Consider the following 23,428-nt stretch of genomic DNA (forward strand, 5'->3'; position numbering starts at 1 on the left):
TTGGATTTTCCTTTTCCATCAAGATTTAGATGACTAAATATATTCAGAGTTCAAATAGGTGTACTAACAACAATAATAAAGAGAACACCATTACTAATAGGTATTAAGTGTGTCACCATTTACAATGACATTTAACATGCATTTTCTCGCTGAATTCCCTCAACGACACACTGAACTAATCTAGGTATGATTAGACAATTCATTTCACAGATGGAAACAATGAAATGTATAGAGATCAAATGTCTTCCATAAGATCAGGCATTTAATAGGTGTTGAAACCTGAAATTATAATGTGTTCTTATAATGCCCAAGCCTATGCTTTGTTCTACTAATCCCCAGTGCTTCAATTATTAAATATGAAAATTAAGACAGACAGGAAAAATTATTTTTAAGTCATTTATTCAATCCAATGACTGGTACAATAAAGTTGTGTTGACTTACCATATTTAAATCCCAAATAGAAAATTTATTTTGGAAAATAAATAGAATACATAATAAGCATTGACACTTTATGTAAGATGAACCCCAAAAAAATCTATTTCAGGTTTACTACTCAGGTTTCCTTTGGCCTTCACACAACAGAGCTATGTATTTATTTTGCAGAAACAGAAATTTAACTTCTTAGGGAAAAGAGGCTTTATGACATCAGCTGTATTAAGTATGTTAATTTCCTCTAGGGGAGAGGAGGGGAAGAGGAAGCAAAAGACGTTGAACAATGAAAGAAATTGGAAGAGCAGATGAAAGCACTAATCGAAGGAAGGGAGGAGAAGCAGATGGCGCAGGAAGGAGACATGTGGGAATTGGGGGGAAAGGAAGCAATTGGCAAGGAGTGGGCTGAATGCCAAATTTGTGAAGGATCTGAAGGGCACTGGGGATTTGGATGGGATGTGAGTCAGCTGCTTTTTACCAAAATATCACACCAACAATGGAAATCAAAGAAACCTACAAAGACACACAGGAAGCAGAAAAGGACTAGGAAAAGACCTGATGACTCACTCCATTCTAATAATTTTACCTCGTCAGCATGGGAATGGGAAGCGTTAAATAGTTATTTTTGGTTTATTGGTTTTGTTTTGTTTTTTTACTGCATAACTAAATTGTTGTCCTATCTTCATTATGGATTTTCAAATCTTTAAATTGCTGTTGAAAGAAACGATACAGATAAAACCCTTCTATATATTTTAGCTATTTTTTACTTACCTTATATAAATGTGATTTGTTATTCAATGTCACTCATACACAAAACAATTCATTTAAACCATCTAGGATTACAGTGACCAACTGTCCCCATTTTCCCAGACCTGAGAGATTTCCTGGGAATAGAATTCTCATTTCTAACACCAGGACCATCCTGGGCAAACCAGAATGGTTGGTTTTCCTATGTAAGGTAAAAATCTTAAGAAAAAGCTACTAAATATACTTGTTCATTATGCTAAAGCATACTGATGCTGTAAATTTTTTTCTACCTTTTGCAAAGAAGAATGGATAAAATCTTAATTCAGCTATGCAATAAGTAGATGAAATGAAAAAAATAGTTACTGATTGGATAACAGCTTTGATGAAAATAAATATCTTACAAACAAATTCTTTCCCCATCATCTAAATTATTTTTTCAATCAAGTAAAAACAGTTGTAGACATAGAGAATATTTGTGGCATGCTACTGTAAGGACAGTAGGAAGAAGAATAAACAACTCAGCATAACTTATCTCAAGGAATAATATAAGTCATTAAAAAATGCTTAAGTCACAAAGGCTCATCCCAGCTAAGAATTTGAAGCGTGAAAAGATGAGTGTCTTTTAAGCTCTTCTTCTTAATAAAATGAAATAATTTGGGATAAATGATCGACAAAGGTTATCATGAAGAAAATATTTTTGAAATTTCAGAATTGAGTCTAGGCAGAGCTTAATATTTATACTGTGTTGCTAATATGTTAGTTTTTATTGTATTTTATTATATCTATACAAAATTCCCCAGTCACTACATTAATGATATTTTACTTAACTCAATTTTTCATTTGTTATATAATATCTCATAATTGCTTACTTTTTTCAACAATAACTTTTGAAATGTGTGCAGCTAATGATATTAGAACCTGGCTAACTCAGAATTTGGACTGATAACTACAAAGCATATTCAGTTGAATAATGTACTGATTTATAATATCCTTTTCAACATAAATCCTTCTTTTCCTAAATGGCAAATGATGACAGTTAATTGTTTTCTTTAGATAACCTCTACTATCTTTTTAGGTAAGACTTCTAGTCTTCAGAATAAATAATTTTAGGTTGTCTGAGCTATAATATTTGGCCAAATTTGACCATTTCTGTGCCATCTTTTAAAAAACTACTCAATTTTTCAAACTTAAAAACCTTTGTTATGTTATAGATTTCAATACTGAACATAATATGGACTAGTTCTTGAACATGCCAAACCCTGGTTTCAAGACCACCACAACTTCCATTCTGTGAACTAATCTCTCCAAATCATTGAATATTAAAAACAGTACTTCATAATGGAAACTAAGAGATACTGTCATCCTGAGTCAAAATTTGCACTGATAGCATAGCAGAGTTGTTATATATGTTGCAGAATCTATAGGACCCTATAAAAAATGTTATGAGTCAAAAAAATGCAAGTGCCCCCTTGGTTGCCCTCTCTTCCCTAACCAGCCAATTTAGATGTAGTGACTGCATTAGCAGAACTTTTAGTATGTATCTGACAAGATTGTTGTCAGGATTAAATGGGTGAATATACATAAAGTGCTTGTAATAGGACCTGGCACACAGCAAGTGCTATAATAAGTGCTTACTATTATCATCATCATCATCTCCTTCTTCTTCATCTTCTTCATAAGACTAAATTGACAAGTATAAGCGTACCCTAATGTAAAGAAAATAGCTTAGGCACTGTGTTTTCAAGTGGATAAAATGAGATGATATAAAACATATAATACATAGTAAGTTCTTAATATGCAACAGCTGTTGTTATTATTCTCTCTAAAAATTGACATTTATTTAAATTTAATAAAATAAAATTTAAATAAATTTAAATAATTTTTATTTAAAATTTTTCAGATTAAAAAGGAACTTTTTTCTTTTTTTTCTTTCTTTCTTTTTTTTTTTTTTTTTTTTTTGAGACAGGGTTTCACTCTTGTTGCCCAGGCTGGAGTGCAATGGCGCGACCTTGGCTCACTGCAACCTCTGCCTCCCGGGTTCAAGCGACTGTCCTGTCTCAGACTCCCAAGTAGCTGGGATTACAGGCATGCACCATGACGCCTGGCTAATTTTTTTGTATTTTGAGTAGAGACGGGGTTTCTCCATGTTGGTCAGGCTGGTCTCGAACTCTGACCTCAGGTGATCTGCCTGCCTTGGCCTCCCAAAGAGCTGGGATTACAGGCATGAGCCACCGTGCCTGGCAAAAGGAACTTTTTTCAATTGACTTTCATGACACACTTATGCAGAAGAGCTAAATACAAGGCCTTAAATCCTAACTTGTAATATTCAATAAACATATCATATATACTATGTACAGATATTGAACATTTACTATTGTTTCTGTAAATATTCATTTACTAATCTAAAACAAAAGGTTTAATTACTACTTGTCAATTAGCAGATCTCATGTAAATACACAAAAGTATCATTTTCTGTTAGTATAATGGTATTGATTTATGATCTTATTTTTAACATATATTAAGATAAACTATACAGTTGCTCTTGTCTCATCAGTTATCACCTAGGTACTATTAAATACCTTAATATTTTATTTCATAAGCACATTTGTTTTTATGCTTGTAATAGTCAATTAAATAAGTTTTATTTATAAGCCATCCTCCATAAGAGATCATCAATTTCATCTCTATGCCTGCAATTCCTGCAGCTACCACCATGTTCATTTTATAGAAATCCAATACAAAGTATGAGAAATTGATGCCTGGAACTCGGTGCAATTGTCTGTGACCCAAAGAAACTATGCTAATTTATAACAAACTTACTTTTTTGCTGAGATAAAAATATTAAAATTGTCTAAGAAAACAAACATAGAATAAGTGGCAAATTTTAAAACAAACTTAATCTAGGAAAATATTTGTGTTGTCTACTTTAAATGTTTTAACTTTTTCCTTAATGAGGAAGGCAATTTTAGTTTTTAGATTGAACAAAATAATTATTTTTTCAATACTTGGTGTTAGCTTTTTCCCAATCTTAGTATTTTCTTTTTTCCACCCTAATAAAGTATCTTGAACTTAAATGCAATATTTCTAAAAAGCAGTGAAATTTTTAAAAATCGCTCTTTGTGAGGTATTTTCAAAGACATCCAAAAGAACACTTTAGTCCTCCGATTCATCTGTATAAGAAAATTTCATTTATTAACAATGATGGATATGATTAAGTCTCAAACACATGAAGTAAATCAATTTAATCTAGCCTACCAGTTAAACTACTTTTATTTCTGACTCTTAAATATAAATACTAATGTCTAGAAAAGAAAGAACACTAGAGACAAACATCATTTAAGGCCTCTTTCAAATGATTCTAAGAAATATGTGCCAAAAAAGTTCTAAAAGACTCTCCTATCATGTAAGAGAATAAGAAAATGTTATTTATATATTCCTGGTTTATAATCATCCTGGATCTAAAATTTGGCTCAGAATCCAGGTCAATGTAAGAAGAAATGAATTAAGAACTTGAAAAAAATACAGGTGCAGCTATAATTCAACTACATATTTCCCCTTTTTGTAGGGTGTGTCTTTGTTCTCACAGCTGGGAGAGGTGTACTTTAAATTTTCAACAAAGAAAGCCACCACATTAAAGAACTCTAGAAATTCCTATAACCAAAACTGTAGCAATAAGCATGCAATCTTCAATTGTCTTTCATAACGATATTATGTGCTTTAATCTTCTGTTCATCTGCACTCAGCACATTTGGCAAAGTACATTAACAATAGAGATGAAAACACTCATTTGAATACAAAGCTTAGGAAAGAAGAATCACGTACAATGACTAATAACCAACATGTTTTAAGAATTTATTTTCACTATTAAAAAACAGAACTGGAAATAATGTCATGTATTCTGTTTATGTTCTAAGTTTTTGTTTTAATTATTCAATTTCAGTTTTGCTTAAAGGAAGAAAATAAAACAAAAACAATTATGATCTACATAAGATCAGTGATTTTGAACCCAAACTGCTGATTTTTAATGTATTCCTTTTCCCAAATGGATAAATGTGCTTTTTACCTCCAGTGTTTTATCAGTTCCACAGTCATAATTTATACAAAACACACAGATGGTCTTAGAAATAGTAAAACTTTCAGATGTTACAACTTCCTAGCATATGGAACACCATCATGGATCATCATTTTGGCAGCATGTAAATGATTTAAAAGTTATTTATATATTAACATCTTGGCATCATTTCATAGTCATAGGTTTTTACAACTTCAAACTGTTTGATTCCTTGTTGTAGGTGGTTCTTACATTGACTAGAAGCTACTGATGGCATAGGGGAACTGGTGCTCTTTAATTAGAGGACAGCATCCCCTTAGACAGCAAAAGTAAATGAAGATTCTATAATAAATTAAATATTTTGGCATAAGCAATAAAATGTCATCTAGTTCACTATATGATACATCAGGGAGTTCCAAGAATTTTTAAAAATCAAATTTATTATAGTGATTTTAAACGGTGAATATCACAAAAAATTAACACATACACAAGCATACACACAAAATATAACCTTTAAAATTAACTGAGATCTTTCAAAATGCAAGACTACAACCACCATTATTTTTTATCTAGTGTATGGAACATGACATTAAAAAGAGTCGTCTATGCTCTGTGTCTAGTTTTGATCTTTCCAGTCTGTCTTGAACTGTTCAGTGAGGTTTGAACCCCCACCCCTCCCCTGAAACGGCTCTTGTCAAGGTCATTTATGACTGCTTACCAAGTTGTTAAATCCAGTGGTGAATTCTTAATCCTCATCATTACTCCATCTACCAGCTGTAATTTAGACTCAGTCACCGACACCTCCTTCAAATCGTCTTTACTTGGCGGCCCTTCTAATTCTCCTCCTTTCTCAGTGACTGCTCCCTCTCAGTTTCCACTGCCCTTTCTGCCTCTTCTCCATGAGAACTAAGCATTGAACCGCTTTGCCTTTCAATCTGCAATCATTCCCTTGGTGATTGCAGTCTCCTGTTCTAAATAACATGTAAGAACTGATGACTCCTATATTCATCAGGATATGCTATGCTATATGTGCTAAAAAATCCTCAGTGACTTAATCAACAAAGATTTATTTCTCATTCATTTTACATGTCCATCTTGAGACGACAGGTGTGGGGTAGAAAGTTCTACACATAACTCAGGGGCTCAGTGTCTCAGGGTGTCTTCCACGTTGCAGCTGCACTACCTAAATAAGACAAGTAGCTTCCTTGGTTGCAGAGTGGTAAAGAGAGTACTGGAGTATTTAAACCACTAGTATTTAATTTCTTTAATTTTCACTCACAACCCATGAAGCTGAAAAACTCAAACAGGTCTGCCGGACAGCAAAAAAGCTGGGAAGTAGAGTGTTTCATCCGCCAGGACAGGAGAACTGCATAGTAATGAGTACTTGTATGCCTACCACGATGTAATTTTTTCTCCAACCTCAACCTCAATTCTGAATTTCTGACTCATGTATCCAACTGCCTATTTGACAATTATACTTGGATATCCAATAAGCATTTCAAAATTACCATGTCTAAAACTAAGCTCCTGATACTTCCCATCCCAAATCTTCCCCTATAATCTATGGCATCTCAGTTAATGGCAACTATACCATTTCAGTTGAACAGGCCAATTAATTAGGAGGTCCTTGACTTTTCCCTTTTGCTCACAAATACATCCAGTCTGTTAGCAAATTCTGTTGGCTATTGCTTTGTAGTATATCCAGAATCTAGCCACTCCTCACTACCTCCCCATCCTAACAGCCTGGTTCAAACCACCATTTGTCTCTTACCCAGATTACCCTGAGAGCTCTTAGTGGGTCTCCCTGCCTCTACCATTGCCACGTTTCAGTGTGTTCTCAAGAGAGCAGAGGCTTCCCACCTTACTTAGAAGAAAAGCCAAACTATCTACAACACCTGTAAGAGCCTATGCAGTTGGACAATTATTAAATTCATAGCCTTTTTAAAAAGGCTACCCCCTGATTGTATCTCCTATAAATCTTTACTCATTCTGTTCAACCAACACTGATTTTTCACTCTCTAGTGAATGCGTTAGGTATACCCCACCTTAGGGTTCTTCTATTTAATATTTTATCTGCCTAGAATACCCTTTTTCCAGACACTTGTATAGTTCATTCCATCAATTTTTTGAGGTTTTTATGTGAGGCATTCTCTCTAATCAGCCTATTTAAAATTTCAATCCCACCTGAACCCTAATGAATTCATCTACCTCTTCACTATTTTTAATAGGACCTACTATAGTTTAACTTACTGTATGTTACACTTATTTATTTTGGTTTTTGTCTGTATACTTTCTCTATTTTTATAGGATTTATTATAGTTTAATTTACTGTATATTACACTTATTTATTTTGGTTTTGTCTGTATACGCACTCATAAAATGTAAGCTCCAGCAGAACACTCACTGAGTTTTGATCAAGTTGCATCTCCAGGGCTAAGAATTTTGTTGGCCGGGCATGGTGGCTCATGCCTGTAATCCCAGCATTTTGGGAGGTCAAGGCAGGCATATCATGAGGTCAGAAGATCGAGACCATCCTGGCCAACATGGTGAAACCTCATCTCTACTAAAAATACAAAAATTAGCTGGGTGTGGTGGTGCATGCCTGTAATCCAGCTATTTAGGAGGCTGAGGCAGGAGAATCGCTTGAACCCAGGAGGCAGAGGTTTCAGTGAGCCGAGATCATGCCACTGCACTCCAGCCTGGTGACAGAGCAAGACTCCGTCTCAAAAAAAAAAAAAAGATTTTTGTCACTAACTTATATTAAACATGAATAGGTTATCAGGAAAGGCATGAGGGAAAGTCAGGGATGATAATGGTTTTAATGTGTTTGAATCAGTAAGGAAGGGAAAGAGGAATTATAGATAATGGTCATTAAATGATCTAGAATATATTTTTAAGGGCAAAGTATTCTTACCTTCATTGTACATGAATCCAAAAGGAATCTGTTATCACTAACAAGAAAAGCATTTGTTTCTTCACTCTGTTTCTCCCATGCTCTTTCTTGACTTCATTTCCAAAAACCAATGTTTCCCCATATAGTTACTTTTGTCATGTGACTCTGCAGCACCTCTTATGAGCAGAACCATGTCATCCTCACACCAATCCCAAGAATTACAGAAATCCTTTGGGAGACTCATTCTAATTCAGATTTACATGAAAAAAAATGCTTAATTTTCTTTCAAGGTCTCTAACACCTGGTCTAACACAACCTTCTCTACTTTTCTCACTATTAATTTTTTCCAAGCTAATCTACTAACCAGGTGCTCAGAAACAGTGCAACTACTAATTAGGTTGTGCGGTCTACATTATAACTTTGCTCTTGTACATCTTCAGCAGTGACCTTTTCCTCACACATACATTCTCCTAGGGAACTTTAAATCTTGACCAGCGAATTCACAATGGACAGATATCAGTGCATGCTGAACAAAGAGAATCGTAAAGGGAAATATTGAACAACCACAAAATCAATGAGGGCTTGGTGACTGAGGTGCTTTAGCCAACATCTTCCAAGACAAAACAAGCAAAGAAGTCATATAGAATCATGGCTGTCAAGAAGAAAACGCATCTTGACTTCATACAAATCACATATAATTTCTTACATCAGAGCAGGAATTTGAAATCCAATAATCTCATCATATGACTTCATTTTATATTGAGATAAATTCACCATTAACCACCTTTCAAAATAAGATTTTATTTTTCAGAAACAATATTGAACACTATAGAACAGAAAAGTACTTTTAAAAATGAGAAAAAAAACATAAAAACATCCTGAAGTGGCTTAAGAGGCCTTCTGGAAACATACTAAATAACAGATTTTCTTTAATAAACAGTTTTTACTATAACACATGGAAATTTTATAAGCTTTGAGTTACGACAATAATTAAGTCATACATAAAAGTGTTAACTCTGAGACACTAAAACAGGAATTATAGTTTTTCTTTTACTGATCTCTAAACACCATGAATTTTCCTTACTTACTTTCATGTCAACACAGAAAGAATTGAAATATATATTTTTTAAAAGAAAAGCTGAACATGGGAGCTGACGCAAGCCTTTATTGAAAATAATCTACTTCATTTTTCTCTTTTTTCTTTGGTAAAGATGCACACAGTTAGACCAACAAATGTCCTCTGCTGTTGAATTAAATACTCACAGTTATTCTTTCATCTTTATCATCCAGTGGAGAGCCATCTTTCTTCCATGAAATTGTGGGCTCAGGATGGCCTCGTGGAGGTTGGCATTCCATTACTGCAGGCTCTCCTACTGCAACCATGACATCCGAAGGGTTTTGTCTGAAGTCATCCCGAAGTACTGTAGGAACAAGATTAAATCATTATACTCAAAAGTGATAGATACAGTCCTAATCTCTGAACTTCAGCAGGAGACATTTATTATAATTATAATAAACTACCACTAATAGCTCTTGCAATACAGCTTTAAGAATCTATATCTACTTATAGACATCTGCAATTTAATAAAGATATTTGACCTTAAACATACACAGGAAGGATAATTTGATATTCTTCAGAGGCCAGCAGGCGTGTGTATTCCGCTGCTTAGTGCCCTCACAGTTAGCATTTGGCTCATCTTTAACTTGCATTTCTTTTCTGCCTGCTGCCTACGTTTTTCTCAGCCATGTGCTAACCAATATTACTGAATCCTCCTTTTATCTATATGATGCCACAGGATAATGCTTTCTATAATTAAATGAATTACATATACATGCAAAGCTAAATATTAAAAGAAAAAAATAAGATACTTCTAAGCATGAATTTAATTGAACAATATTTTATAAATATATAAAATTAATGTATAAGGTTATATAATCATCATAATTTAAATATGCTCATTATAAAAACTTTAAACATATCTACAAAGCCACTACATTGAAACTCATTGTGTTTTTCCATGATTACTGAGAATGTTAGAAGGCACCAATATGGATAACAGCAGTGCTACCAACAGCATCACTTTTATGTTCTATGTTTTTGTTGTTTTTTTGTGTATACTATCTCATTAAATCCTTAACCTATTCAGAATGAGAGATATTATTAATTCTAATTGCACTACTAACATTAGTCCCATACTGTGGAGGAAGAAACAATTCACTATTGTAATCTCAACTGGATACTAATATAATATTAACATACTGTAAAACAAGCAGTATTTTGTAACTGTTAGAATTAAATGTGGAAAAGAAACCAAATACATATTCCAAAAATAGCTCATACAGTAAAATTGTCCCCAGTATCTTGATAACATCAAGAAATCATGAATTATGTGGCATGTTAGTCTTAAATACAACTCTGTTGTATACTAGACATGCAATCTTGAACATAACTATTTAATACTTTTGCTTCCCTTTTCACAAAAGAGGGATGAACATATATATACTTCAGTACAAAGTCCAATAGTTATCGTTCCTCCACCCTGCTTTCCTTGATCTGATGTGTAATAGAATGTGAACCATTTTGGTAACCTAATTCAACATGGTACTGAAAATGTTTATTAGTATGTTAAGTGCACAGATTTGGATTGATAAATGTTATTTATCTTTTAAAACCTATTGAATTGGGCTGGGTGTGGTGGCTTACGCCTATAATCCCAGCACTTTGGGAGGCCAAAGAGGGCGGATTACCTGAGGTCAGGAGTTTGAGACCAGCCTGACCAACATGGAGAAACCCTGTCTCTACTAAAAATACAAAATTAGCCAGGCATAGTGATGCATGCCTGTAATCCCAGCTACTCGGGAGGCTGAGGCAGGAGAATTGCTAGAACCCAGGAGGTGGCGGTTGTGGTGAGCTGAGATTGTGCCATTGCATGCCAGCCTCTGTCTCAAATAAATAAATAAATAAATAAATAAATAAATAAATAAATAAATAAATCCTATTGAATTTTTAAAAGAATATTTGAATTTAATATTTATTACTATAATTTTATACTGGAATGGACGTCTTTCCATTCCACTGGCATTTAAAAGTGCTTTCATGGATGAAGTACTACAGTGTAAAAAACTTATGCTCAAGCTGTTCTTTCAAAAATCACTCTAAAACTTTTTTTCAAAACCTCAAACCAGTTTAAATTTTTTCCTTCCTCAATTCCAACCAACTAGATGTATCCATTCGAGAAAGTTATCACATCCATGAAAAAAATCCCCATTTTTTAATCTGAATATTAAGACAACTTGGGCACGGCATGACTATGTTAATATTTGGAAAATACTGCTTCAAAGAGAAGACTTTCTTTCTTATCTTTGGAAAGAACAGTAAAAGGAAAAGCAAAATAAATCTGATCTCGCCAAACTGTTTAAATTCTAACTTCAATACTATTCAGTATTAATAAAATATATAGACACAAAGGTAAACCTTGTTAAACTGAAAACTCCAGCTACTGTTACCACATAATAAAAGTACAGAGTATAAAGACTTTCACTATTTATAAGCTTGTATTATTATTAGGTGTTAAGAATGTAACACAAATAAAATATAAGGCCTGCAGAAAAAGCAAATGGATTGACCTTGACAGGCAGTATGTGCCTTTGCTGGATCACATTATTAATCAATGATAACACCTCTGAAAAGGTTAACACCTTTGAAACACCCAAAAGTAAAATACTTTTCAAATAAAAGTAAACAATATGCACAATTTTTCTCTGTGGCAACCTTAAAACCAATTTGGTAATGCTATATCTTATTTACAAGCTGAATCATTTCTCAAACCAATGAATAATAAAATATCTTGCAGAAATATCAAAGGTCTAAGTCAGATAAATCAAGTTTTTTTTTAATATTTACTATGTTATTTGGCCTTTTATAATATATAATGAAAAACTAACAAAATGTAATCCATTAAAAACTGTTGCTTAGATAATGCTCATGTGATTATTTTTGCAGCTGTAAAGCATAAAACTTCAGTGTTGCCCATAACTATGGCAATTCTGCATAAAGTTATGAATTTAATATTTTTCTTCTCTCTTCCAAAACTAATTTTTCTTTCTTATACTTATCCCAAAGATTTCCTTTTGGGGGAAAATAATATGGTGCCACCTTATAAAACTATATGAAACTTTTAGTTAAACTGTCCAGTTTTCAAAATTCATGTGTACACTTAAGTCATCACAATAAAAATGAAATTCAAATGATTCGCAGCATTTTGGCAGAAAAACCAAAAGCATCCATAAGTATTCCCAGATAAATCTTTTGAAAAGCTTCTCCTTTTCTCCTTTAACATTTCTATTAACCAAAGTATATATATTTTTAATGTTTCTTGATTTGAATAGTATGAAAATTTTAATTTGGAATTGTCAAAAAGGTCTAATATTAATTTGAAAAGAGCAAGTAGCATGCACAGTGTATCCAAGTAGATATCACCTAAAAGAGTATTAAATCAGAGTTCCCTCTAAGATTGTAGCAATATAATGTTTCTTTCATATTTGTGTAGTTTTATTTTATGTGTATAGTTTGGTACATATAATTTAACTCAACAGCATTTCATTTTTTTTATTCTATTAAATTAGAGGAAACATACATTTCATTAAATATTTGAATCCTAGAAGGTTTTTTCTTTAAAAAAATGGTTCACTGGGCCGGGCGCAGTGGCTCACGCCTGTAATCCCAGCACTTTGGGAGGCCAGCAGGCAGATCACGAGGTCAGGAGATCGAGACCATCCTGGATAACACGGTGAAACCCCGTTTCTACTAAAAATACAAAAAATTAGCCGGGCTTGGTTGCGGGCACCTGTAGTCGCAGCTACTCAGGAGGCTGAGGCAAGAGAATGGTGTGAACCCAGGAGGTGGAGCTTGCAGTGAGCCAAGATCATGCCACTGCACTCCAGCCTGGGCTACACAGCGAGACTCCATCTCAAAAATAAATAAATAAATAAATAAATAAATAAATAAATAAATAAATAAAATAAAAAAGTTCACTAATTGTACAAAACATAACAAAGCATATAATCACCACCTTTTGAAAACTTTACATCAATTTTAACACAATTCTCAAAATAAGTAAACACGTTTTCAGAAAAGAATTCTAAAATTCAGTGGTGTCTTTGCAACTTATCTGGGTAATATTAAGATAGGAATCAAAGCAGAATAAAAAAAGTTAAACAGAAAGTGTTCCAAGTAATATGGAGACTTTACTACTTGCAAAACAGTCTTTAAGTGCATTCAGGAAATTTTAGAACTGAAACATAACATTACAGAATGGGCAGAGATCTTTGACAACATATAATCAATCCCATAAACAGAGACAACCAAGTCCCAGGAGGCTTTGCTTGTGTTATTTACGAGAAGGAGACCAGAAGAAAACCCAGGTATTCTGATTCCCAGTGAAGCATTATTTTTTGTTGTTTTGCTTGTTTACCACGTGACTATTGTAATGTAAAAATGCAATTGTTCTATCTAATCCATTGTATTTCCAATAAATTCACTTTATTATTGCAAAAGGCTTGACTTATGGCGATTGTGCATCACTGCGCTACAGTCTCACCACTATCCAATCTTGGTAGGCTCAAGTGCTCAAGTGAAATGTGAACAACTTATTGTGAATATTTGTGAACTACATACAATGCCTTTACCTTCATGAATCATAGAATCTCAGTGCGGTTAGGGGCCTGATAGATGTGTGATCTGCACTTTTTTGTTTTAGAAATTAATAAATTAAGGCTCCTCAGGGGGAGAGGAGCATGCCACATAAATAATAATAATAATAATAATAATGTCAGCAATATAATAATGATGTTAGCAATGGCTGATGCTAATTGAACATTTACTGTGTAAGGAACCTTAGTAAGTAACAATTCATTTAATACTCATAACAAGTCTATGACAAAGTGAATGTATTGGTTTTGATTCACAGGTGAGGAATTTGTAGGACGCAGTGGCCAAGCTAGAATATAGATCTCCAGTACATAAAGAACACTCCTCTACCAAGTTGCCTGCCTATCTGGTCTTAACATAGTGTTCATAATTCTAAATACACAAGTATCATGATATAATTAATATTTCACACTCATTCTATTGTAACATAAGTGAGAAATTTCCCTCCTGACAATCATATGGCTATCTTTGAATATATTCTGCATTCCTGTGTTTTTTCAGATTTTTTTCTTGGAAGAGGACACTACATTTTCAGAATAATATTGAGAATTAGATTTCATTATTCATAACACAAATGATGTGCTACTTTTTATCAATGCTTCCTTTTATATTTCAACCAGAAAATGATCGAAAAAGCTGTATATTAAGAAGCATTTTAATTAAATATGGGCAATTTAATTAGAAGTGGGTATCTTGGGAAAAATAGGGGAAGATATTCTGCAGTCCTGGGATTTATTTTTTTCTACTTCCATTGATAAAGACTACTTTATCAATGAAATCTTGCAGCAAATAGTAACCTCTTGTCAACTAGGAAAAAAAATAAAATGAAACCCTTAAAAACTAAGGTGCATTGGAGGAGAAAATAAAGACGAGGTAAATAAAGACAGCTCTATAAATGCTAAATAGCAACCCATTTCTGTTGCCATGTACCATTTTAATTGTTTTCAAAATTACTACTCACATACATAGTCTTTAATTTTGAGTACAGAAAATATTACTTACTTTTATGACACTCCTAGTTCCCTGTCTGAACACCAATGTCATGCTGATGTAAATAAGTGTAATTTAATATCAAAATAACTATCATTCTTTCATTTAACACATCTGCACTGAGCACATACTTTGTGTCTGGCAGCTGTGCTATAACTCTTGTATCTTCCTTGCAGTGAAGTATATGTAAAATGTTGACGTCTGTCAAAAAACATTAATATTCCCCTTTTTGGGAAACAGTAATAAAATAGGGTCTTATTGCAGGTTATTTTGAATTAAGAGATAAATTTTGAAGGCTGGATCAGAAAGCATATCATAAAGTCTTCTATAACTATTTGCAGTCTTACTTTTTAGCTGACAGCATTGCCCAGAAGAACGAAGTGCTGTTCTTTGTACAAATGTATGAAAAATTTCTTAATATTTATTAAATAATTCCAAACTTTAAAAAAGATTCCAACAAAAGGATAAATGTACAGAAAGATAAACCATTGAAGAGGAAAACTAAAATAATAACAAGTAAAATAATATTCCATCAAATATTGTCCATCTTACAACACCATCTTCTAAAGCTAAGGAATTTGTTTCTAAAAAAGATGCACGTGAACATCAATTCTGTATAAAGTTTCCTAAAGATACTCATTTAATTTTTAAAATTTGACATTGAATATATCTAGGAATATTCTACAATAATTATGTCATCTTCTACTTGTATTTTTCTTATATCATGCAACTTTGTTTTTAAACCTTAAATTATGCTTTGCTTAGGACCCTGGAAGAAAATATGTTGGTAGAAGCACTTTTGAAGATTTGACAAAACTCTTTGTTCTAACCTAGGAAAGGAGTACTTTTATTCAAAAATTGTACATTCTGAAAATCTGATATAGCAGATGGATGGCAAATATCTCTCAACATTATATGATAACAACGTAACATGAATGAACACAAGGCACTGCAGATAAAATGAGAAGAATTACCAGAATAAAAAGAATTACTAGCAAATTGTTTATTTACATACTGTATGATGGAGAAGCAAGCTAACTTAAATACAGTTGTATGTTTCTGCATTCTGCTGGGCTGTAGAAATGGGGCCATGTTGTCTCTGGTCTTTTAATTGTTAGAATTACATCCAGATTGGGTTCAAGCTTAAACCACATTCACATTTTGCAGAAATATGAACACCATAATGACACTTCCTGTACTGCCGTGCAAAATACTCCCTAGTGCTTATTCCAACAGCACTAAGTCTTCAGGACAAAGAGAAGGTAAGTTTGGCATAGTAGGTTTCAGTTAAAATTTGTAATGTGTTCTAGAGAAAAGTGTACATCAGTAAGGATCAATTGTTTTTTTTAATTTGACTTTAAGTTCTGGGATACAAGTGGAGAGTGTGTAGGTTTGTTACATAGGTATACATGTGCCATGGTGGTTGGCTGCACCTATCGACCTGACATCTAGGTTTTAAGCTCCACACGCATTAGCTATTTGTCCTAATGCTCTCCTTCCCCTTGCCCTTCTCCGCCCCTCAACTGGCCCTGATGTGTGTTGTTCCCCAACCTGTGTCCATGTGTTCTCATTAGAATCAACATTTAAATAGTTAATATTCAGTGGACTTGAAAGTCTGGTAGATCATTTTAAAATGTATCACCAAAGTAAGTCAAATGGCTAAAATCATATGTTCTAACTTAAAGTCAGTAATTTACTGTATGTTTGCATTTTATACACTTTAAAATAACCTATAAATGATAGATTTATTTTAAAAGTTCACTTTTTACAGGACATCATTTTATACAGTAATATTTGTAGATGTGTTTATTTATGAATCAGAAACAGAAGTCTAGAATGTCAGAATCACAACACAGATTCTTTCACTATTCTGTGATTTTAACAGGTACGTTCACAATGACTCAGTTATTTCCATAAAGAACAGAGAGTTTTATACTCTATCTTGATAGGGTTATTATGAAAGCTAATTATTTAATGTTTATACAGGACTTGCCATTTATATGGTGCATTACATCTGCAAAGAAGTATTGCTATTAGTCACTATGTAAGGAATTGCCAAATTTCTCAGCTGCCAGTACAAATGGAAAGGAGGACAAAGAATGCCATTGATGAGGGTTTTAAAGTGCCAGAGCAAAAGTCACACTCAGGAGTAGCCTGGCAGGGTTAAAAAAACACAGACAAAATGAGGATATCTGAGCTACGGGACCCTGATTAGGGCAAGACAAGCATGCATTCTTTCTTTTGTAAAATCCAACTTTTTATGTAGCCTTGCAGCAAGAGTCCTCAATCAAAGAAATATGCTTCTGTATTTATTGCCTGGCTCTTTGTATCTGAAGGTCAGCTCCATGAGAACAGGGAATTTGTGATTATCCCCTAGTATTTCCAGTGCCCAGGACAACATCCAAGACACAGGAGGTATCCAGTAAATGTTTACTACACTTTCCAATATGCTAAGTAGTAGATTTTAAATGGTGGCTTGCATTGTCAGGAGTTCTATAGTTGTAGTGCTTGGGGTATAGGGAGGTAGACACACATATTCAAATAAACACATACATATACAACTATAATTGTGATACATGTCATGAAGGAAGGTATAGGATGCTGTGTGAGAGAATAATGAGAAACATAATTTAGATTGGAGGTGAGGGAATAGTAAGGAAGTAACAGTTAAGGTGAAGCCTGAGTAATGAGTAAAACTTATCCTCGGGAAGTGCATTGCAGGCACAGGAAATACTTCAGGTGAGGAAAAATCCTGGTACACTGGAAAAGCCTTGGATGCCGTGTAGTGGGACCAGTGGAGAGCAAAACAAGACAAGCTTGGTAGGGACGACAGGGACCAGATTTGCTAAGCACAGCAGCCATGAGCAAGGGTAAGGTTTTATTTTAATTCCAATGAGAAGCCACTGGAGTCTTAAGCAAAATAGTGTTATAATGAAATTCTCATACTTCAGTGTTCACTCTAGCTGCTCTGTGAATGAAATGGAGAGGGAAGTAATAATGGATGTGGAGGCCAGGTGTGGTGGCTCAGCGCATAATCCCAGCATTTTGGAGGCAGATGCTGGAGGATGGCCTGAGCCCAGGAGTTGGAGACCAGCCTGGGAAACATAGTGAGACACTGTCTCTACAAAAAACAAAATGTACAAAATTAGCCAGGCATGGTGGTGCTCACCAGTGGTTCTGGCTAGTGGGGAGATTGAGGTAGGAGGATCGCTTGAGCCTGGGAGATTGAGGCCACTTTGAGACATGATTGCACTACTGCACTCCAGCCTGAGCAACAGAGCCAGACCCTGTTTCAAAAAAATAAACAAACAAAAAAGGAAGTATAGAGACCAATTAGAAGGCTACTGAAGTAATTACAGGTAAAATGGTGATGGTTTTATACCATCATTATGATACCAGATTTGACACAATAGTGACAGATTGGAGGTACATTTTGTTGGCAAAAATCAAAATGGTTTATTGAAGGGCTGAAGTTGACAGAGAAAGACATTAATAATAACACCCAGGCTTCTAATCTGAGTAACTGATCACGCCATTTTCAAGGTACAGGAGAATAGGTAGACAATATATAAGTAAATCCTTCTATGAGGAGGAACAACAAAACCAAAGATATCCTTATTTTTTAAAAAATTTAAAACATGATTTGAGAGTATAGAGTCTGATATGAAAATTGTTTCATTGGTTAAAAAATATTATGGCTTTAAATTCAGCCCTTGATTTTGAGCTATTTGGGTCTATATGCTGCCATATTTCAAATCTTATTTGCTAACTGATAATATTCACTGATCAATGAATTCATACTTTAATTTTGGGGATGACAAATTTTAATCTAGTTTGATCCATATCATGTATTTTTTAACTGAAAAACTCAAATACATCTGATACATTCTAAGTTTATAAATGTATATATACAACATATGTGGATTATATATATATGTATGTATAATACAGATACGTGACATACATGACCGCTAGTCATTGATATACTGTGATGGTAACACTAAGCACCAAATTATGGTAAAAACAAAACAAAACAAAACAAAAAACACTCAGTTATTTTGATTGGAAAATGAAAATAACTCAAAACATGGGTCATTTCCAAGGACTGCCATAAATTAAGCTCAATAACATATTAAATCAATAACAATAAAATGAATAACACACTAAAGGATATGATATATCAATATTTAAGGACACAAGAACTAATAACATATTAAATATTATTCTACAATTGGAATGCACAAAAAGTTAACAGCATTTCACTTTCACATATGTAAAGCATATGTAAAATTCCCTGCAATTACACTGAATCCCAAAAATCTTATGGATTTTATTTGTGATTCACTTAATCATTCATTCAATAAAAGTACAACACACTATATTTGGTGATGGTAGCTAGTAAGATAAACGAGACAGTCTCTGCTTTCAGGGCACTTATTTCAGAATTTTTCTCTCTCCTTTGTGTGTGCGTGTGTGCATGTGTGTATGTGTGTGTATTTCATAGCATGCTTTGTTTAATTGAAATTTTAGATAAAAGTCTAATATGCAAAACAAAGGAGACACTATTTTACTTTTCCACCTTGGGCTATCCTGCAGAAGAGTTCAGGTCTAGTGGTCCTGAAGAAAAGGCTCAAAAGTCACAGTAAAAAACAACAACAACATAATGTGCATAACAGCTCACATAGAATCATAACTTTTTTATTTTTATTTTTTTTTTTGAGACAGTTTCACTTTTGTCACCCAGGCTGAAATGCAGCGGCACAATCCACAATCTCAACTCACTGCAACCTCCGCCTTCTGGGTTCAACTGATTCTCCTGCCTCAGCCACCCAAGTAGCTGGGATTACAGGCAAGCACCACCATGCCCAGCTAATTTTTGTACTTTTAGTAGAGACAGGGTTTTGCAATGTTGGCCAGGCTGGTCTCAAACCCCTGACCTCACGTGATCCACCCGCCTCAGCCTCCCAAAGTGGTGCGATTAAAGGCATGAGCCGCTGCGCATGGCTGAGAATCACAACTTTAATCTTAGTACAACCTTCCCTACTTCCACTCCCACTCGCAGTTGCAAATGAAGATACATAGGTAATGGAAGGACTCAAGGTTGCACGATGAGTGATCGAACACACAGGATTACAACCTGAAACAGATGTTTTCATCTTTTATTTTCATAAAGACACACATATTTTTTAAGTACCTGAAAAAGACTAGAGTGTTTTCTAATTTAAATATTTCCTGGGAAACAAAGGCATGCACACATGCACACACACACACACACACACACAAACTCACACTTCTTTACCCTCTCAAGCCCACAATACAAGCAGCTAAATAGGAGAAGGATTAAAAGGAGTTTTCAAATTTTATGGAGCAGGGGTGATAATGGTAACAGTCTCAAGGGGGAAGAATCCTCACAGTTTAAAATGATCTCATTAAAACCTCCCTCGTAATTGGGAAGAACTAGAGAAAATAGCTATTGAATTGAAAACAAACAAACAAACTCTTCCCACCAATGTATCTTTGTGAAGCATAATTAAGGTTGCCAATTATAACATCCCCTCCCCACACAACCCAAAGGGATATTTCAGTGATAGGAAAAACCAAGTCTAAACAGCATACACAGAAACACATGAACTAAACAAAGGGATCTTTAATTGGTGACAGTCTGCCCTAAATCACTTTTATTATTGCTGAACATAATAACGTTCAGATCTGTTAATTCCTTGTATCTTCCCCTATCAGAGCCTGTCTTTGGCTTCAAAATAATAATGCCAAATACCTAACAAGGCTCTCAATCTCCAAGGAAAATAATAAGCATGCGATTGTGTAGCTGCGTGAGCTGCCTTTTCCTAAGAAACTACAGAGCCCTTGGGAGAGTCTGCTCAGCCATCAGCTCTGGCAGACAAAGTTTAAGACCTCCTCTGGATGATAGCTAGAATCATGCCAACAACTCTGACCTAAGGTACTTGAGATTAAATTAGCAGAAAGTGAATCATTTTATTATTCTTATTAACGATGCTATCTTTTCCAATAATTGTTTTATGTAATTATAAAATTCATTTCTCACTGGGTGCAGTAGCTCACGCCTGTGAGCCCAAATCCCTGCATTTGGGAGGCCAAGGCAGGAGGACTGCCTGAGCCTAGCAGTTTGAGACCAGCCTGGGCAATACGGTGGGACCCCTGTCTCTACAAAAAAATATATAAAAAAATAGCTGGGTGTGGTGGCAGAGGCCTGTAGTCCCGCTACTTGGAAGACTGAGGTGGGAGGATTGCTTGATCCCAGAGGTCAAGAAGGCTTCAGTCAGCCATGGTCATGCCACTTCACTCCAGCCTGGGTGACAGAGTGAGACCCTATCTCAAAAAAAAAAAAAAAATCCTCCTCAGGACATATTGGAAGCCAAAGAAAAAATATTGAACATGGCAAAACAATTCAATAAAAATAAATACTACTCTCTCAAAGTGAAGATCTTTAATTATTAACCATTACTAAATGTTATTTGTGTGTGTGTTGATTGTGTCTATTTTTAATATCAGTTCAGGGAAATAGAGTGTTTACAATGGAGGAAATTTTTGTGCTACAGAAGTCACATCTTCAGCAACTCCTCACCTGAACCTCACTCTCAGTATCAGGTGAGTTTACTATATACAAAACACCTGCAGTCAACAAAATGGCTAACTCATGTCCTGGAGAGTTACACATTGCCTGTGAGGCAATGGGAAGAAACTCTGGCTCTTTTCCTGTTACCCCAAATCACGCAGAGACAGAGGTTGAAGTGTTTCCACCACCAGGAACCCACCTACATGGCCTAGGAAGGCATTGCTGCGGGAGCTGTGATGGACACTAACACTGCTTTGCAAGAGGTGCTGGAGAGCGCCTTCATCCATGAGGGCCTGGCATGTGGGATTTGTGGTGCCGCCAAAGCCTGAAACAAGGGCCAAGCCCATCTTTGTGCTCTTGCAAGCAAATGTGATGAGCCTATACGTATGTCAAATTGGTGAAGGTTCTTGTGATGAACACCAGATCAACCTATTAAGGCTGATGACAACATGATACTAGGGAAATGGTTGGGTATCTATGAATCTCACAGGGGAAAACATGTAAAGTGGTTGGTTGCAGTTGTGTGATAGTTAAGGTCTATGATAAAGAATCTCAGGCCACGCATGTCAATCAAAGACTACTTCAAATCCAAAAAATGAACAAATAGAACACTTTAAAAAAAAAAAAAAGAGCAAACGAGAGAAATAAACTATGGCTAAAGTTGCCCCCTCCAAAGGTTCTAGCTCACAGCATATCATAAAAATTGAATTAAAAAATAAAATCATTTTGTGCCCTTTTTAAGTGCATCCAATAAGCTATAAAGACCACTATGATTTGAGGCCCACTTTTGTCCATTTAAATACATGTATAAATAGCTGTTTTCTCAGTTGTAAATTTTATATTACTCATTTTTCTCTCAGAACTTCTATTTCCATTTTAATTCCCACCCAATTTTATCCTCATGCAATAGGCTTTTGTCAGAAAGATTTGTTATTGATTATTGTAACACAGTTCATTGCTTTGAAATAAGGAACTGTGGAACATTTTCTATTTTTGCTGCCCCAGAGGTCTTCACACCTCTGAAAATGCACCATAGAAAGATCGAGACATCTAAACAGCATGCCTTTTGCTTTTGATGTAAAAAATATGCGAAAATGAAAGGCGACATATCAAAGGGGAGCTCCACAACAGGACATTTTCAGTCACCTCAGTTTTAGGAATGATATCTATGGAGAGTGAGAATCTGGACAACATAAAACTACCATGCTGATATGGTTTGACTGTATTCCCACGTGTTGTGGGAGGAACCCAGTGGGAAATAATTGAATTATGGGAGTGGTTTCTCTCATACTGTTCTCATGGTAGTGAAAGTCTCACGAGATCTGACGGTTTTATATGGGGAAACCCCTTGCGCTTGGCTCTCACTCTTCTCTTTTCTGCCGCTATGTGAGACGTGACTTTCACCTTCCGCCATGATTGTGACGCTTCCCCAGCCATGTGGAACTGTGAGTCCATTAAACCTATTTATTTTGTAAACTACCCATTCTCAGGTATGTCTTTGTCAGCAGCATAAAAACAGACTAATACACATGCCTATATACCTCTAAAATCTAAAGGTACCCTGGTAAAAACACACTACACTGAAAATTTATGTATAATTTTAGGTAATTATAAAATTCATTCCTCACTGGGTGCAGTGGCTCATGCCTGTAATCCCTGCATTTGGGAGGCCGAGGCAGGAGGACTGCCTGAGCCCAGTACTCTAACTAATTTAGTCATCAGCCTTCAAAAATTTGGCAGCTCAGCTCTATTATAACGGGAGCTACAACATACAGGCCCACAGCCTGTATAGAACCTCATCAATAAACATGAATTAACCTATTTGAACAAAATTTTGGGTACATTTCATAAATTTGAGGTGACATGTTTATGTGTTATATGCTTTTGTTGTTGCTGTTTTGAGTCAGGGTCTTGCTCTGTCACCCATGCTGTAGTGGAGTGGCGTTACCATGGCTCACGGCAACATCAAACTCCTGGGCTCAAGCCATCCTCCAACCTCAGCCTCCCAAGTAG

General features: G+C 34.9%; 1 protein-coding gene across 6 annotated transcripts in view; it reads right to left on the reverse strand.

Annotated features, from left to right (window-relative positions):
* The window catches only part of ROBO1 (roundabout guidance receptor 1), an 813,755-nt gene that overhangs the window by 140,031 nt on the left and 650,296 nt on the right, over nt 1-23,428 (reverse strand). For all 6 annotated transcript variants that reach the window (XM_063703935.1, XM_063703932.1, XM_063703934.1 and 3 more), the window contains exon 3: nt 9,384-9,541. In XM_063703935.1, coding sequence (XP_063560005.1) covers nt 9,384-9,541 — 158 coding nt within the window. The remainder of the gene's footprint in view (nt 1-9,383; nt 9,542-23,428) is intronic.

This window comes from Gorilla gorilla, chromosome 2, assembly GCF_029281585.2.
Source record: "Gorilla gorilla gorilla isolate KB3781 chromosome 2, NHGRI_mGorGor1-v2.1_pri, whole genome shotgun sequence".
NCBI classification, from domain to species: Eukaryota; Metazoa; Chordata; class Mammalia; order Primates; family Hominidae; genus Gorilla; species Gorilla gorilla.